Source organism: Bos indicus x Bos taurus, chromosome 23 (genome assembly GCF_003369695.1).
Source record: "Bos indicus x Bos taurus breed Angus x Brahman F1 hybrid chromosome 23, Bos_hybrid_MaternalHap_v2.0, whole genome shotgun sequence".
NCBI classification, from domain to species: domain Eukaryota; kingdom Metazoa; phylum Chordata; class Mammalia; order Artiodactyla; family Bovidae; genus Bos; species Bos indicus x Bos taurus.
Genome location: NC_040098.1, coordinates 50,200,284 through 50,216,973, shown reverse-complemented (window position 1 = coordinate 50,216,973; position 16,690 = coordinate 50,200,284). Strand labels below are relative to the sequence as shown.

Below are 16,690 nucleotides of genomic sequence, written 5' to 3'. Positions count from 1 at the left end.
ACCCACAGAATGCCCGTCGTCTCCAGAACTGCTTTGTAGGATGTCTCGTGTGTAATATTTCTCAGAGGAGAAAGAACACTTCACAGAAGTGCTTGGAGTCTGTGCTTGAGAGATGTGGCCACTGTTCTTAGCCCTCACCTGCTCCCGAAAGGAGGTGGCAATAGTAAGATGAGGAAGGACCCTAACCTTGGAAATTAGGCAGGTGAAGTATCTATACTGGAGATGACAGCTGTGGTCTAGATGTGTACACAAAGGTTTACTGGAATAAACCTTGTGCTATGCGTATTCACTGTCATGTCTGACTCTCTGTGACCCTGTGAACTGTACCAGGCTCCTCTGTCCATGGGATCCTCCAGGCAAGAATACTGGAGTGGGTTGCCATGCCCTCCTCCAAGGGATCTTCCCAACCCAGGGATCGAGCCCAGGTCTCCCACATTGCAGGCTGATTCTTTACCATTGAGCCACCAGGGAAGTCCATCTCTTATCCTAGTGTTCATTAAATATGGTAATTTCTCCTGGATCATCTGTCTAGTAATGCAACCAGTGTGCAAGTTTTGAAATTCTGTGGTTATAGTAGAAGCAGCGTTTCTAGCACGTTCTTCTGTTTTAGCAACTGCTCCGTCGCCTTACGTTTATACATTTTCCCACCCTTGCTCTGTAAATCAGCGCCAAGCAGTAGGCCTTGAACTTTCTACTCTCTTTGGCCTTTAGAACAAAGTACTCAATTAAGAAATTTTGATGAAATTGATTCACCATAAAGAAAAAAAAATCTCTATGTTATATATTTTTTCAGGATATAACTGACACCTCTTTCCATGTAGACCCAAAACACACCCAGTTGGTAACATTTTCTGCTTAAATGACCAGAACCTTACCTCTCAGTTAACGACAGTTTCTTTTCTTACAGGAGAGGAAAGTGTGGTGTGGATTGCTATATAGAAACAAGAATTAGGTTGCAATAAGTTGGGATGTGAGTAAACCACTGGTTTAAAAATAGTGTGGTTTGGACCAAATGTTCAGATAGAGAAAGAAGGAAAGAAAGAGGGTGGGGGGAGTTTTGTGAAGAAGGTTGGTCATATCCTGTATAAAATATATTTTGAAACTCTGAGCTCCCAGGATCAGGAAGCTGATTGGGGGGGGGGGGGGGGGCGGGGCGGGGAGGGGGGTTAGAAGTATGCAGATTGTCCACGGTTACCTAGGAAACCCCTCTTCTGATTGGAAGAGGAGAGATCACAAGGCAGGAGAGAAATTCAAGGAGTCAGATTAGGACGGGTTCATGTGTTTGTCTGTTTGCCTTAATGCGAGGAACGAGGAACGTCTATGAAGGAAGGTGAGGTGAAGAGAAAAGCTCTCTGCTCAGGGAAGGTGGAGAAGCTTCCCATCTCTTGAGACTGGAGCTCCCAAACCATGATGCCCTGCACCGTCCTGCCCAGGGTGACAGTTGAAGCGGGCCCCGGCCTCCCTTTCCCGGAAGCCCCGGCCTCCCTTTCCCAGAAGCCCCGGCCTCCCCCTCCCTTTCCCGGAAGCCCCGGCCCCCCTTTCCCGGAAGCCCCGGCCCCCCTTTCCCGGAAGCCCCGGCCCCCCTTTCCCGGAAGCCCCGGCCTCCCTTTCCCGGAAGCCCCGGCCCCCCTTTCCTGGAAGCCCCGGCCCCCCTTCCCGGAAGCCCCTGCCTCCCCGCACACTGTCTCGACGGGGCAGCTGCTGCAGTGTCCAGTGGGACTCTGCCTTTGGACCCGGCCGACTGGTCCAGAGAGGAGCACCTCACAAGGCTGGGCCGATGGGCCTCTTCTCCATCTGGTTTGGGTGGAAAACTAGAGAGAGCTTGGGCTGTGAGTGGTCTTGCCAGGAACCGTCGCTGGCCATGTTTCCTGCAGTGGAGAGGGCAGAGAGGGCAGAGAGCCAGCGGAGGAAGCGGCCGAGAAGGGAGGCAGAAGGCGGAGCCTTCGGGGCGGATCCTGGTCCGCCGTGTGCAGGGCCCCGGCTGCACCGACCTTTCCGCGGTCCTTCCTCAGACCCCACAAGCCAGTGTAACTCCCGGCATGTAAGGTCCTTGGACGTGTGTTTCCATTACTGGAGACCAGACGAGTCCCAGAAGCTTTGGGCCCTGGAAGCGGGCAAGAAGGCAAAGGAAGCAGGCTGAAGCCAGCAGCCTCGTGGTCAGAGGACGTGAAGCAGCATGGAGAGGAGCTGCGGCCGCCTTGGGCGCTCGGTGTTTCTGTTCAGTGCAAGTTTGAAGTGGTTCTTCTCCTCTGAGCTGGAATGGCTAAAAATGAACGCTGTCTAGGTGCAACGTATTCATTCCAGGGAACCTGCACTGAACACTTGGCGCAGGGGAGCCACTGCGCGTGTGTAAGTCTCGTGGTCCAGAGATATCAGAGCGATTTTTAGAAACGAGCGCCTGTCCTCAAGCAGCTCACCGTCTGATAGCAGGTCTGTGCAGATGATGTTTGCAGTCCACATGCCGTCAAGGGTCTTGGATGAGCGGTGCACCCCCGTGGTTTCAAAGATGGGCCGCATCTCCCTTTGCCTTAAATGCTCAAGCAACTTTGCAGATCGTGGTTCAGTGGAGTCTTGAAGGCAAACAGGACTTAGACATGGACGGGGCCAGGGCAGAGTGGGTGGCTTGCCCAAAGACTGGAAGACAGAGGTGGGAGAGGAGTCCACACCTACCAGCATGCAGGGTGCACGGGGCTGGGGGAGGGACTGCTGGGGGTGGGCCCCATCACAAAGGCCCTGAACTCCCTTATAAAATTGTGGACTTTCTCGTCGAGCACGTGGGGAGTCACTGAGCTGGTTCACCCGTTTGCAGTTTATGAAGGATTTTCCATCTTGCCTGCGGCGACCGTGTTGGCCAGGGATGAGGTTGGTCATAGGAAAAAGATGTATTGGGTTGGCCAGAAAGTCCGTTTGGGCATTCCTGTACCATCTTGTGGGAAAAATCAAATAAACTTTTTGGCCAACCCAGTAGATGCGTGTGTGCATATAGTCTGAGTGAGAGGAGATAAGTCCTCGCTGAGACACTGGGGGGTGGGAGCGGCGAGAGCCTCGTGGGAGTAAGCTGGCTGGTGGGGGAGATATTCAGGGTCCAAATCTATGGGGAAGGTGAGCCCGTTCCAGGGAGAGAGCAGGGGGGTGGGGGAGGAACACAGCGCCTGGGCACGTGGGACCCGGAGGACCGAAGCCGACCAGGCCAGAGGGAGGGGAGGAGGCAGCGGCCTTTGGAGGAGGCGATTTGATTACTTTGCGCCTCTTGGGCTGAGGGGGGACACAGCCCAGCTGACCGGAGAGCCCCCGGAGGCAGGCCAGGGTTAGCATCCACAATCGGGCGGGACTAGGACCCCAGTAAGTTCTAGAACAGGAGAGGGGGACGAGGCGAGAGCCCCAGGGAAGACCTCGGGGTGGGGAGAGAGGGAGGGCAGGGTTTGGAGGGACGGCCGGAGCAGCAGTGGTGGCCGAACCACAGGAGGAGCCGCCGCGAGGAGCCGCCATGGAGTCCGGGAGGCGGCGCCAGGGTCTCCCGAGGGGCTGCGGTTCAGAAAACCTTGCGTATCATCTGGTTTCTTCACCTTTCGTCCCCGTGCCTTCACTTATATTTATTCCACAAGCGTTCGTGATGAGAGGATGCGTGATGTCATGGACACACTGAGGGTGGACGCGCTACACAGAGAACCAGGGGCTGAGGGGGACGGACCGCAGAGAGAACCAGGGGCTGAGGGGGACGGACCGCAGAGAGAACCGGGGGCTGTGCTCCGCCGCCGGCCCGCCCTTCGGAGCGTGCTTCCGGCCGTTCCCTCTGAAGCAGTGCTGCAGGAAGTTCCCCTTTCCCGTTACCCCGTGTTTGTCTTCCTTCCCTGCTTGGATCACTTTAAGGATCCAGTGAAGCCGCTGGAGGACCTGTGGTGGTTAGCAACCCGCAACCCGGCGCGAGGGGGTCCTCCCAACACAAGGCTCCTCAGATTCATTTAAAGGGGTGCAGTCAGTGTATTCAGTTCAGGAAAGGGGATGGCCTGAAAACTAGGCACTAAGCATATGAGCAGGATTTAGAATTTAAATGATGCTTTGATCAGCATCTCTTGAAATGGCACCGGAAGGTCCAGTCTCATGTCCTTCTGGGTGCGTCTGTGCAGCAGGGTCTGCGCGCCCCTGTGGGGGTGGCCTCCTCCGGATGGCCGCGGGTCCACCTGAGGGACAGGGTTCTAGCAGTCAACCGCACACCTCCACTCACCTCCCAAACCCGAAACAGCCGTCCCACGGTGAGCGAACGGGAGGACAAGTGGGAGGGACATATGGCAGGAAAAGCGGGGAAGACTCGGTTATATTTAGGATGTGATTGTTTTTGACCTAGATTCAATCAATGGATACCTATATATCAACCTCTCCCTTTCACGATTCCTCCGGCAAGAAAACCTGTTTAAATATGAATCCCAAATCATGTCATCTCACATCTGCCGCAGGAATATAGCTGGCAGTATTAAACAGACCAAGCCCTCGAGAAGCCTAGTCTGAACAGAAGCTATTCTTGGCCTTGTTTAAGTAAAGGAGATCAATACAGATATGCAAGATGGAAAAATCCTAATAGTAGGAAACCAAAATTCAAGGTCCCTCCAACCTTCGAAGCAGAGCAAGTGTTCCTCAGGAAACAGACATGTCTTAGAGGTTTCAGTGGGGTTCCCCCAGGGGGGTGGTAATGCGTCCTTCATGCCCCACTCCTAGCATGGAGCCCCCCTTCCTGGCTGGACGTCCCCCTGCAGGCCACTCTGCTTGCCCAGTGGCTGGACCAGGTGCAGGGTGAAGTCCGACTCTGTAACGTAGGACCCACTTTACACGTTGATATATTGTAATCATACTGTTACACTATTTTTAACAATACTTTTACTTACTAAATAGGTTTTCTGCTTGTTGTAATACAAGGGAGATTTTTTTTTCTTTTAGCTCATGCCATAATGCAAAAATGGCAAGGCAGTTATTGTACTCATAATGGCAGATTTGTTTAATTAAAATTACATTCAGTCGTGCTGACACTCTCATAAGCAACTGTGAAAAACAGCTATTATGATCTGTTGATATGCTGCCTTGAGCGGCTAATAATTGTAGTTAGAAGGAGGTTTTGCTTCTTTATCATCAGTAAACTTGACCACTCAAGTTTGAAAGAAGCGATATTAATAATTTAAAATTTTTAGATTTGTTTATCAGTTGGGCCTTTGCATTATGTTTTTAAAATCAGCCTCTCCACCCGTCCCCCAGTTAAGAGAAGGCAACCGTTTCTGTTAAATATCACACGGGAGTGTTTGGTGGAGAAGCAGTTTAAACAGCCCCCGCTGGATGTGAGCGGAGGGGCCCTCTCGGGTGTCGTCGCCCTCCTGAGACTGCTCGTGGTCCCTGGAGCTCGGTCTTCCTGCAGCGGACGCATGATGTGGTTGTGTCGTATTCTGTCTCATTTCTTGACGTGTCCCGGGAGGAGTGGACCGTGTGTCACAGGGGCCAGCAGGCCTCGCGGAACAGCACGTGGGCCCTCTCAGCTGCCCCGAGTTCAGGTTTTGGCTTTGTCACCAGTGGGACTTTAAGTTGCTCTCTCTCTCTGAGTTTGTCTTTAAAACAGAATTAATGTCAGAACCTACCTTACACGTTCCTTTGCAGGAGCTGGCGTGTACGGGTATAGTTTTAACTGCTGCTGGCGGTGGTGGCGAAATCCTAGCGCTGGCTTTTCTTCTGGGAGAAACTCATCGTAGCTGGAAGTGAGCACTGACTATACGCCAGGAACGGCAGAGCTCCCATTGGAAGGTTGTGTGTTACGCTACGTGTGTAGTTAGGCTCATGCTCAGAAGAGACACCTGAGTTGTTTGATGAACATGAACGACAAAGCTGCTTTCATAAGGTCTAATTGTTTTGGATTGGAAGACCAGGAAAGAAAGTTGAGGATATCAGGAAAGAAAAAAACGTGTGATGGGCTTTGAGATCTGAGAAGGAATTTTTTTAACACCGTAAGAAGAAGTTGCAGTATACTTTTTTTTCTGAGCACAATAAATTCTCTAGGATGTAGGCTGTGTGACGTTATTGATAGAGAAAATGGGAAGGAATGCCGGACCTTGCAGCCAGCACATCTGTTTGTAAGGCAGTATCTGATGAGATTTCCATTCTGGGGCAGGCCCAGCGTCTGTGTTACTCAGATGAGATTCAGGCCAGAAGTGCATCCTGTAGAGTCTTCATTCCAACACTTTGTTTTCTGATTTGGAATTCAGCACGCAGCTGATCTGGTGAAGTCGATGACTGGAAGATCGTTGCTGTCAGTGTTCATGAAACAAGGGAGACTGGTCATTTTTAGGAGGTGGCACAATTCTGCCATCCTCTATTGGTGTTTTAAAATCTATTTCATGATAAAGTAGTCTCCAGAGCACATCAACTATTAGATGTCTATTTTAGATGTCTATTGTTACACCAATTTATAAAATTCCCTGCAGCGTGAACGGGCGACTCATGCAGGGGCCCGAGGGCACTGGGCACGCTGGGGCCTCCCTGGGCAGAACGTGCAGCGGTGAGGCTGCCTGCGGAGCCATGCACCTCAGGATGAAACCCCGCTTCCTCATGACATCTCTCTAGGGAGCGCTCACCATTGTTCTCACCTGCATCCTCGCCTGCCTTCTCTCTCATCTGGACAAGCCACTGGTTCGTCATCTAAAAACCTGGTGTCATAAATCTGCCTTGATAGCAGCGACATAAAAGTCTAAAATTGAAAGGAGGTTCATAGAAGCACATCCAGCTTTTTTTTACAAAAGCAGAATGATTGCATTTTTAATTTTAACACATGTCCTTCAGCCTCGTGTGGCTGTGGACGTGTTCCCAGGGGCTGGCGCTCCGTCTGTGTGTCTCCTGTCCTGTCGTGGGTATGTTATCCTATCGCACGCACGCTTGTATTGTTCTCAGTCATTACTGGAATTTGCATATGAAATATTACAATGTTTGTACTCCGCATTTAGAGCACTCATGAAGGTTTGTTCTCACCTGGGAATCCCGTCAGGTGTATTCGGAGTATCTTTGGGGATTTTCAGGAATGCAAAGTAGGTTGGTTCTTCTTGCTTAGGTAGAATGAACTGGCTCAGAGTTCATCCAACCATTTGCAGACATGCCTGTAGGAAGCTCTGGGGTGCCTGGGAAAGGCCACGTTATGTTGTAAATTGGGTATCAGATCTACCTTCCCTCTCTTCTTTACTGGACGTCTGGTTCTTTATTTGCAGATGGGTCAGTGAGAGCAGTGCCCGTGAGGTGTAGGGCCATGAGGAGGTGTGGACTTGTGGATTTCACCGACTGTCAGGCAGGGTCTCTGAGGGCCAGCCTGTCCCTCACTGACTGCCGTGGGCGGCGCCTGCACCGTTGTCTGCTCTGCAGGCCGGGCGTCGGGCTGCAACAGGGCTCTCTGAAGCCTCACTTGGTTTCTTCCCCTTGTTCCGAGCAGACTGCCCAAGGGTCGCGTACTTTCCTCAGATAACTTGTCTCTAATCAACTCTCAAATCATCTGGTGGGTTTCTGAATAATCCTTTTTTTTTTAAGTCATTCTCCTATTTTACTGCTGTCCGCTTCACTCTTGGACTGAGTTTTTAAAGGTTATATCCCCAAGATAACGTTGAGCTTTTTCATGACTGTGTGTCTTTCAAGTGTGTTCTTATAATCCTACGTGGGCAATTTAATTAGGGTGAAGTGTATGTGTGTGTGGGTGGGTGGGTGCGCACGCACACGCGCATGCAGATGCAGGGGCTATTGAGTACCTGTTCTGTGTGAGCTACCGTTTTATATGCTGGTACAGGGGGAGGGTTCAGGCTTGGAGAGTTTAACTCACTGGCCTGAGGTCACACAGCTGTTGGGTGGTCATGGCAGGACTTAAAGGAGACACAGCAGCTTTTGCATTGCTTCATATCTTGCAGAAAAACCAAATCAAATCTGGGTGTTGGCTGTTTCTCCCCCTCCCCACCATGAAGTGTGCATGCTAAGTCAATTCAGTCATGTCCGACTGTTTGCGACCCCATGGCTGTAGCCCACCAGGCTCTGTCCATGGGATTCTCCAGGCAAGAATACTGGAATGGGTTGCCATGCCCTCCTCCAGGGGATCTTCCTGACCTAGGGATCGAACCCAGGTCTCTTGCATTGCAGCCAGATTCTTTACCGTCTGAGCCACCAGGGAAGCCCAGATTATAACACACATACATATAAAATACATACTTTAGACACCTGTATAGGAAACTGTAAATGAAGAACAGTATAGGCTAAAGCTTGAGCTATAATTGATCCAGGATGATCCATGTATAATATGCTTCTGAATCACATGAATCCCTCATATGACTTTTTTAAAAATCACTTGTCCGTTGTTTAAGCTTTCTGATTAATTGGAGTTAAGGGCTAAGGATGGTTTACTCCAAGATAGAACTCTTACTCTGAACAAATTATTTTCACTTGAAAAGCCTTTTGGAATATCTGAAGTCATTCCTTCCCCATCTAAAGCAGTCACTGAGAGTTGGTTTATAATATATCCTGCCTTTGCCCCTGCATGTAGAATCTAACCTAGCACCTCAGGAAGAACGGAAGAAGATTTTTTTAAATGTCAAAAAAAAAAGAAAAAAAATAGAACTTCCTCCTTTGCATCTTCCTCCAGCTTCTGTCGCCGACCTTGGATGCCTGCCCTCCAGGGCGAGATACGAGAGTAAATTTGCACAGTTGTGAACAACTTAAAAGCAGCCAGTTCCTGAAGGCCTGGACCGTGCCAGTGCTTATCACTCAGAGGCCAGCACAGGAAGATGGGCCCGCGGGTAAACGCATCGGGTACCCCGAGCCCCCCGCAGCCCAGTCACGTCTTCAGAGGGCTCTCTGCATCCTCGCGACAGTCGCTCTCAGCAGCCTGGACAGGCGCGTTCACCCTGACCTTGCTTGGGTCTCACCCTGCAGAGCATCTCAACCTAAGCTTGACTTCCTCCCAGGGAGATGGTACTGAAGGCAATGCCGTTATGAGCTCAGAGCATAGGCTTTAGGGGAAAAGGCTTGATGAATGGCTTTTTAGAGAAATATTTTAGACTAATGAACGAAACAAATAGCTCCACTCTAAGAAAAACTCTCAGCTCCCTTATGATCTACCTTCATGCACACACAAATTTTCTTCCAGGAATGGGGAGCAAGTGTCCATGGGTGAGACAAAGAACCGAAGTAATAACCCAGCTTTGATCAAAACTCTTGTGTTACAGCGTTCCCTCTGAAAATGATTTCTAATCAGTGAGCACTTCCACAGCGTGCTCAGGAGTAATTACCTTACATGTGTTTCCTCTGAGCTCTGATTAGAAGCAAGATGTGAGATCAGAGGGGCAGAAGAGGAAGGTAAGAAGGGAAAATCTCACCCAGGCGCTGAAATGCCCAGGTTGAGGGCTGTTTCATAAGCTCATGCCCCGCGTAGGGATGTCAACCTCCATTCACCCTCGTCCCGCTGCCAGTGAACACATGCCCACTCTTTGGGGCAGTGTTGACGATGTAACGATGGCCACTGAGGCAGGGCGACCAGCTGGCTCCAGTGAAAGCGTTTGTTCTGGCAGCACACAGACGTGTGGGCTGCTAAACCCTCTTCTCGCCCTGTGTCCTGGTGGTCAGGGCTCAGTTTTCAGCACGGACTGCTAGGTGCAGACTCTCTAGCCCACACGGTAGTTGAACCTGGGCTTCGTTAGTCCAAGAAGGGACCCAGGGGCCCGGGAAGGGAGGTCAAAGACTGGGAACGATTCTGCCTGTGAAAGAAAGGCACAGCAAGAGGTGGCGAGGGCCAGTGGGTGGTGGGGTCACTGGGGTGGCGAGGACTACGTAGGGTCTGTGCAGGCAAGAGGAGGTCTGTGACCCCCAGCGCTTGCTGGATGGGAACGAGTTCCTAGACTCTTGAGGATGTGTGACGAGGGGCTTCCCTGGGGTCCAATGTTGAAGACTTCGCCCTTCCGGTGCAGGGGGTGCGGTTTTGAGCCCTGGTTGGGAAGCTAAGATCCCACATGCCTCATGGCCAAAAAACAAAAAACCCATAGAACAGAAGCAGTATTGTAACAAATTCAGTAAAAGACTTAAAAAATGGTTCAAATAAAAAAAAATAATTTAAAAAAGAATATGTGAGGAAAATATAATAAAAACACACGCACAGGGAAGAGCAGAAGCCTTCTTTATGGCGAGAGTCTGACCGTGGGGTAGTGCCCGGGAAGAGAAGGCTGTCCCGTTGGCCGACGAGACCGGAGCCCTCAGCCCTGTGTCACAGGAGAGCCCCCCATGGCTGCCCCTTCCCTCCCCTGAGAGGGGCCAGCTGTGCGCTTTAGCCCTGCTCTCAGGTGGCTGGCAGGATGTCAGCAGGGTGGCCTCTGTGAGCTTGGCTGTTCAGCCACATGATTCCCTTGAAAGCACCCTCTCCAGGCGGCACCCTCCCCAGAGAGGAGCTTGGAGGTGCCAGCGTCTGATCTTCCAGTTTTAAACCCAGCGTCAATGGCTTGCTCACGTGATGACCTGCATTCCCACTCCCAGTAGGTAATGATACAGTTTAAAAAATTTTTACCCTCTGCAAAAGGACTGAAAGAAGCTCAAATGAATGGCAGGTTTATTTTAGTGACTGGTTCCCTGAATATGTTTACCAATGGGAATAGCTGCAAACTCAGGTCCTCTTAATGAAAACAGACTCAACAGACTCTCCGCTGACTCAGCTCTTAGGGCTCTGAAGCAGTGCGTGTTAGGCACAGAACAGCCCCTTTCTGAACATCTTTGCATTAAAAACCGACTTGGCTAAGGTACCCTCCCCACCTTCGAAGACGCTTCAGTTCTCAGATTCTCCTGCAGACCTTTCACCCATGAGTAAATATTAACTGAGAGAGTGGAGGGCAGTCATCCTGCCTCTGCTGTAGGACGGGGGGCTGCCCTCTATACACACATATATATACATACTATGCATATGTAGATGGGGGGCTACCCTCTGTACACACATATATATACATACTATGCATATGTAGATGGGGGCTGCCCTCTATACACACATATATATACATACTATGCATATGTAGATGGGGGGCTGCCCTCTGTACACACATATATATACATACTATGCATATGTAGACGGGGGGCTGCCCTCTATACACACATATATATACATACTATGCATATGTAGACGGGGGCTGCCCTCTATACACACATATATATACATACTATACATATGTAGATGGAGGCTGCCGTGTGTACCACATACATATACCAACTATGCATATGTAGAGGCTTCCCTGGTGGCTCAGATGGTAAAGCGTCTGACCGCAATGCAGGAGACCACTGCCCTCTATACACACACATATATATATACATACTATGCATGTGTAGATGGGGGCTGCCCTCTATACTACATATGTACATATATGTACATACATACTGCACATATGTAGATGGGGGCTGCCTGGGGTGCCCCTCCCCGCTCGCAGGCTCAGATGAAACAGCCAGAATGGGCTGTTACGTCCAAGGGGGAATCTGGCCAAGGCTCTGGGCCAGTGCGTCTGTTGATATGTTAGGTTTATTCAATTAGAGCCACAAGCAAAGGAACCTGAGTTGTGGGGTTGATTTGAATAATGCCTCAGAGGAGGAGTGTGTAAAGCCATTAGGAAGCCCCAGGGGGGGAGGAGGGCGGACCAGGCTCCTCCAGGGTCCCCACACAGCCCCCGTGCTCCAGCCCGCTTTGCCTGTCCATCCCGGGGGACCAGGGTCCCAGCCGGACGGCAGACGTGCCTTTTGTTCAGGGCCAGGGCATCACTTTCCTGCTTCACCATCCTCTGACGTCTCCTCCACGGGTGTGAACCTGCAGCAGAAAGGAAGCTGGCGGCTGTGGAGGCTTTCAAGTCGGAGGGGCCCTGAGACCCCGGGGGATTTGGTCCTGTCAGATCGGCCCTTTGTCTCGGCACATGTGCGTCTGGCACAGAGGGCTGCATAGAATTGATCTGATGCTTTAAAAAATCAGCACGTGTGAAGTATTGGAACTAACTGCCTGGCCTCACACGTTACCATTGGCTGTAGGATTAACAAACCACGCAGTGTCACAAAGAGCCTTTTCTGGGCTCTCATTTTTAGCGCCCCGTGGCCTTTGATCTTTTCACACTTCATTCAAAGCGTGAGGAGTCTTCAGCATGTTTTTTACGCACCAGCTGAAGGAGGGTCGGGAATAGGTCGCTGCAAGGAGGCTGTCCTGTTCTCAGGTCCACCTGGTCCAAAGCCTCGTGGTTTGGTGGATTGATATGAGGGGGAGTTCTCATGCAGAGTAGCAGTGGGGAGACACGGGTAAGAGCGGGAAGGTTTTCTCGGAGTTGCCTGATGCCCTTAATTCTGACTTTTAATGTCACGCTTACGTCCACGGCCTCTCGCTGTCCTCGGAACGTATTCCCTATGCTACGCTCTGCTAAGTCACTTCAGTCGTGTCCGACTCTGTGTGACCCCACAGACGGCAGCCACCAGGCTCCCCCGTCCCTGGGATTCTCCAGGCAAGAACACTGGAGTGGGTTGCCATTTCCTTCTCCAGTGCATGAAAGTGAAAAGTAAAAGCGAAGTCGCTCAGTCGTGTCTGACTCCTAGCGACCCCATGGACTGCAGCCCACCAGGCTCCTCCATCCGTGGGACTCTCCAGGCAAGAGTACTGGAGTGGGGTGCCATTGCCTCTCCAAACGTGTTCCCTGCTGCCCTACAAATGGGGGCTACAGCGTCGAGAGGAGACTTAGGTTAGGGACGGATACGTCTGGCTGCAGGGGCACAGCCATCACCAGCCGTGTGGCCCTGGACACGTCCCCGAACCCTGGGAATCCGCTTCCTGGCTCTGAAGTGGAGGTGGGGTCTTCTGTCTCCCTGTCCACTCCAGCCTTTCCAGGGTGCCTCTGCTCTAGGGAAGAGGAAGTCTTTACCTAGGAGGGGTTGGATTATGAATCTGTTTACTAAACTCGGTACGGTGTTCCTGGCCCCCTGTAAACACATTCAGCAGAGATGCCTCTGGAGAGGCGAGGGAGCCTCCACGTTTCCTCTGCTTGTGGTCAGCGCTGGCAAATCTGATAGGTAGGTACCATGCAGTGAAGATATGGACCCCGATGTACTTTGGTTTGGTTTGGTTTGCTGTGTTCCTCACCCACAGTAGGAAGGGTACAGGCAGCTACTCTTACCCAGGAGGGTCTTCACCCTCATCCCATTCCAAGCAGGACTCTATTCCTGCCTCTTCTTTCCTCCTTGCTGGTCGGGACCAAGGGCTTCTTCTTCACCCATGGTGGCTCAGACAGTAAAGAATCTGCCTGCAATGCAGGAGTCCTGGGTGTGATCCGTGGGTTGGGTTGGGAAGATCCCCTGGAGAGAAGGGAATGGAAACCCACTGCAGTATTCTTGCCTGGAGAATCCCCTGGACAGAGGAGCCTGGCGGGGTACAGTCCATGGGGTTATAAAGAGTCGGACACAGCTGAGCGACTAACAGTGTTAATCTTTGTACCCTTAGCAGAGTGTTCAGCACCTAGCATGTCATCAGAGTGTATTGGTTGACTGCCTTGGTTCAAAGTAAGCCAAGAAGATGAGAAGGAATATTTGAAATTTAACACAGTCCTCAAAATAAAATGGAATTGTCACAGGTAGGAAAGACAGAGCGTGTGTCCGTTTGCCAGCCTGGCCTGCACGCGTGCTGACTAGGGTTAGACCTTTTAGCACTTGATCAGTCACCTCTGATTTCTGCATCAGCATGAGAAACGTGTGCCGTTCTGTCCCACTTACCCAGATCACGCCTCCTCGTTCAGAACGTTAGGAAGCTGGTCCCTGTGCCTGAGGCAGGGCACGTGAGTCCAGGAGAACAGCAGTGGGCTCAGGGTGAAGCCTGACGTTTCCCTGTGTGAGGAGCGGGTGGGGAGGTGCTGGGGAGAACAGAAGCGTGCGCTCCAGCCTCCATGGAACCACCGGGGATGGTGCCTGCACATCACGTGTGACCCAAACAGACCGCCAGGGTCCCCCCGTCCCCACCTTTTGGCCACTCCTGCAGTTAGCTCGTGAGCTGATGGTTAAGAGCTTGAAGTGGGGAGCCAGACAGCCTGGGTTCAGATCACAGCCGTCTGGGGAGGCTCCTCTTGGCGGGGCGGGGGCAGGGGGGTGGTGCAGGGTTCCTGAGGCAGGGCCCCGCCTTCCCTCCCAGGCAGGGGGTCGTCCACAGGCTGCAGTGCAGGAGCAGGGCTTGGGGTTGCCAACAAGGGTCCCTGCTTCGTGAGGGCCAGACCTCCCTCACCTACTTCTGATCATTTCTTCCTTAATCTTTGACTCCCCCCCCACCCCACTCCCGTCTTTCTTTTTTCTGTCTCTCTGCCCCTCAAAGAATTCAAATCCTTTTAGGTTAGATTTGGGGGTTTTCTTTACCCGACTCTATTTGAGGTATATCATTCAGGTCCGCTACCGTTGAGTAATTTTCTTTATGTCATTGTTTTGGTTGTTATATGGCAGTAGTCTTCATGAGCATGTTTAGTGTCCAAACTAACACTGAGGCATTACTTTGGGGATAAGATCTTGGTCCTTCCCTGCCCCATCCCTGGGCCCACACGGCCCCTGGCACTCAGCGGGTACCAGCCCATCCCTGCTGAGGGGATATGTGCTGCATAAAATAACACTGTGCTGTAGATTCATGATGCCTGTGGGTTTGTAGTCAGGGCTGGGATTTCGGAGCACCTCATTATTCCGTTTCAACAGTCTTATTACAAAATGTCTTACAAAACCGCCAGAGCGCACCGCGTCCCGGTTTGTCAGAGGGTCAGCTGCTGTCGCTGCGGCAGTGCTCGGCAAGCCTCCTTGAATTAACCAGTCCTGCGGAGTTCTGGCTGATGTGGAAAGGTATGTGGTTAGCATCTATTTGTTCTGTGCATGCATCTCTCAACCATGCTCTCCATCTATTTTAAGGAATGTTTCTTTGGGTGCTGTGTTTTTTTTTTTTTTTTTCTATTTATGTCTTCAGCATAAAAATATAAATAGATCATTTATCTCCGGTATCCTTCAAGTGGCTTGCATCATCTCATGCTCTTACATAACCGAAGTTTCTGTCCCCGGGACACATCATTTGGGAGATTTGAGTGGTTGGAAACGGCCTAGGAACACGAAGGCCAGCCTCCGGGGACCTGAGGCTCCCTGCGGGGCCTGCGCTGTGCCTGCCGGCTCCCCGGCTCCCTTCCTGATAACGCCGTACGGGATACCTGTGCCGTTCACCCCACCTGGCACCTGGCCTCAGACCATTTAAAGATAGAGCTGAGTTTTGCTCATTCTTGGATCCTCCGCAAAGTCTAACACACACCCCTCGGGACTTGCGTGGCTGTCCAGCGACTAAGACCCCATGTTCCCGATGTAGAGGGCCCGGGTTCAGTCTTACCTGCCGCAACTGAAGAGCCCAAGGGCTGCAACTGAGACCCAGTGCAGCCGGATACCTTTTTTTTTAAGTGTAGCTCTACTCTCTGAACGTAGTTGATGCTTTGATAAGGCCATAGTTGTTGATGCTAGTTGATGCTTTGAGAAGGCCATTGCCTTCTCCGGATGCTTTGATAAGTCGTCAGTAAATTTGTGGCATAAAGGTTTTTTCTAATTGAGGTATAATTGACATACAGCATTATGTTAGTCTCAGGTGTAACCCGACAGTGATTCCATGTTGGTGTATATTGCAGAACGATCACTGCAGTAAAACCAGTTCACATCCGTCGTCATATGTAGTTACATTTTTCTCTTGTGCATAAACATTTCTTGAACGTGGTAATAGCAGGAAAAATAAAATATGAGGTATGCGCTGTGCCTATGTATGCGTATTGTAATTAATATGTAACATACATTATCTCATTTAAACCAACAGCATCTCCATAAAGCGTGTGCATGACTATTACTAATACCATGTTATGGATGAGAAAGCCAGGCTGGAGAGCTTTCATAACTTGCCCAAGTCCACACGAAGAGCTGAGATCTGAACACCAGGCTGCGTGACTCTAGAGCCCGTGCTCATAGCCGCTCGCTGTAGAGAAGGGCTTGACCTGCTTGCGACCCGCAGAACAAGGTCATCACACGGTGTCTGGGGTTGATCAGTGATGACCGTCGGCGATGAGACCTGAAAGTGTCCCTCTCCTGCCGTTCTGGTTTGGTTAAAAAAAAAATAAAAATGCCTTCTCAGACATTTTCTGAGAAGGCGTTTTTTTTGAATTCCCAGAAGCTTTGATCGCTGGAAGAGGATACAGTCAGCATCCTGACTATTAGGCAAGTCCCCCGGCCCCCCTCACTGGAACCATTCCCTTCCCTGTTAGCAGCCCCTGCAAACTGAGGGCAGAGGGCAGAGCCTGGTCTGTGGGTGGGATTCAGGGGCGACAGTGAGGGGCTTTCAGGACCAGGCGTGGAATGGGAAGTGGTGACAGGAGACACGGAGAGCCAGCTGGATCTCCCCGGGCTGGGGTTTGCATGCTGCTGCCAATTTCGGGGGGCGGTAGTCCAGCACAGGGGCCCCGTGCCCCCGGGGGTGTGTCAAGCTCTCCTGCAGAGGCTGGGGCCTCAGGGTCAGGCAGACCTGATATTGGGTTCTCATCCTTTTCGTCCTGGGTCCGTGACCTTCGACACATGACTCACCCTCTCCTGGTGCACCAGTCACCTTTCGTAAGGAATAAAGTTAATAGGCTTTTGACTAAAGGTGGCAGATTGA

At 51.3% G+C, this 16,690-nt stretch overlaps 1 protein-coding gene across 7 annotated transcripts in view; it reads left to right on the top strand.

Moving 5' to 3' along the window:
- Positions 1–16,690, top strand: part of FARS2 (phenylalanyl-tRNA synthetase 2, mitochondrial) — a 307,704-nt gene that overhangs the window by 202,098 nt on the left and 88,916 nt on the right. Inside the window, exon 7 of one of the 7 annotated variants that reach the window (XM_027525042.1) lies at positions 14,751–14,859. The exons of 5 other annotated variants lie outside the window; for them this stretch is intronic. In XM_027525042.1, coding sequence (XP_027380843.1) covers positions 14,751–14,826 — 76 coding nt within the window. In that variant the 3' untranslated portion in view covers positions 14,827–14,859. Of the gene's footprint in view, positions 1–8,641; positions 10,020–14,750; positions 14,860–16,690 lie in introns of those variants that run through there. One more of the 7 variants, XM_027525043.1, reaches the window with a different exon arrangement.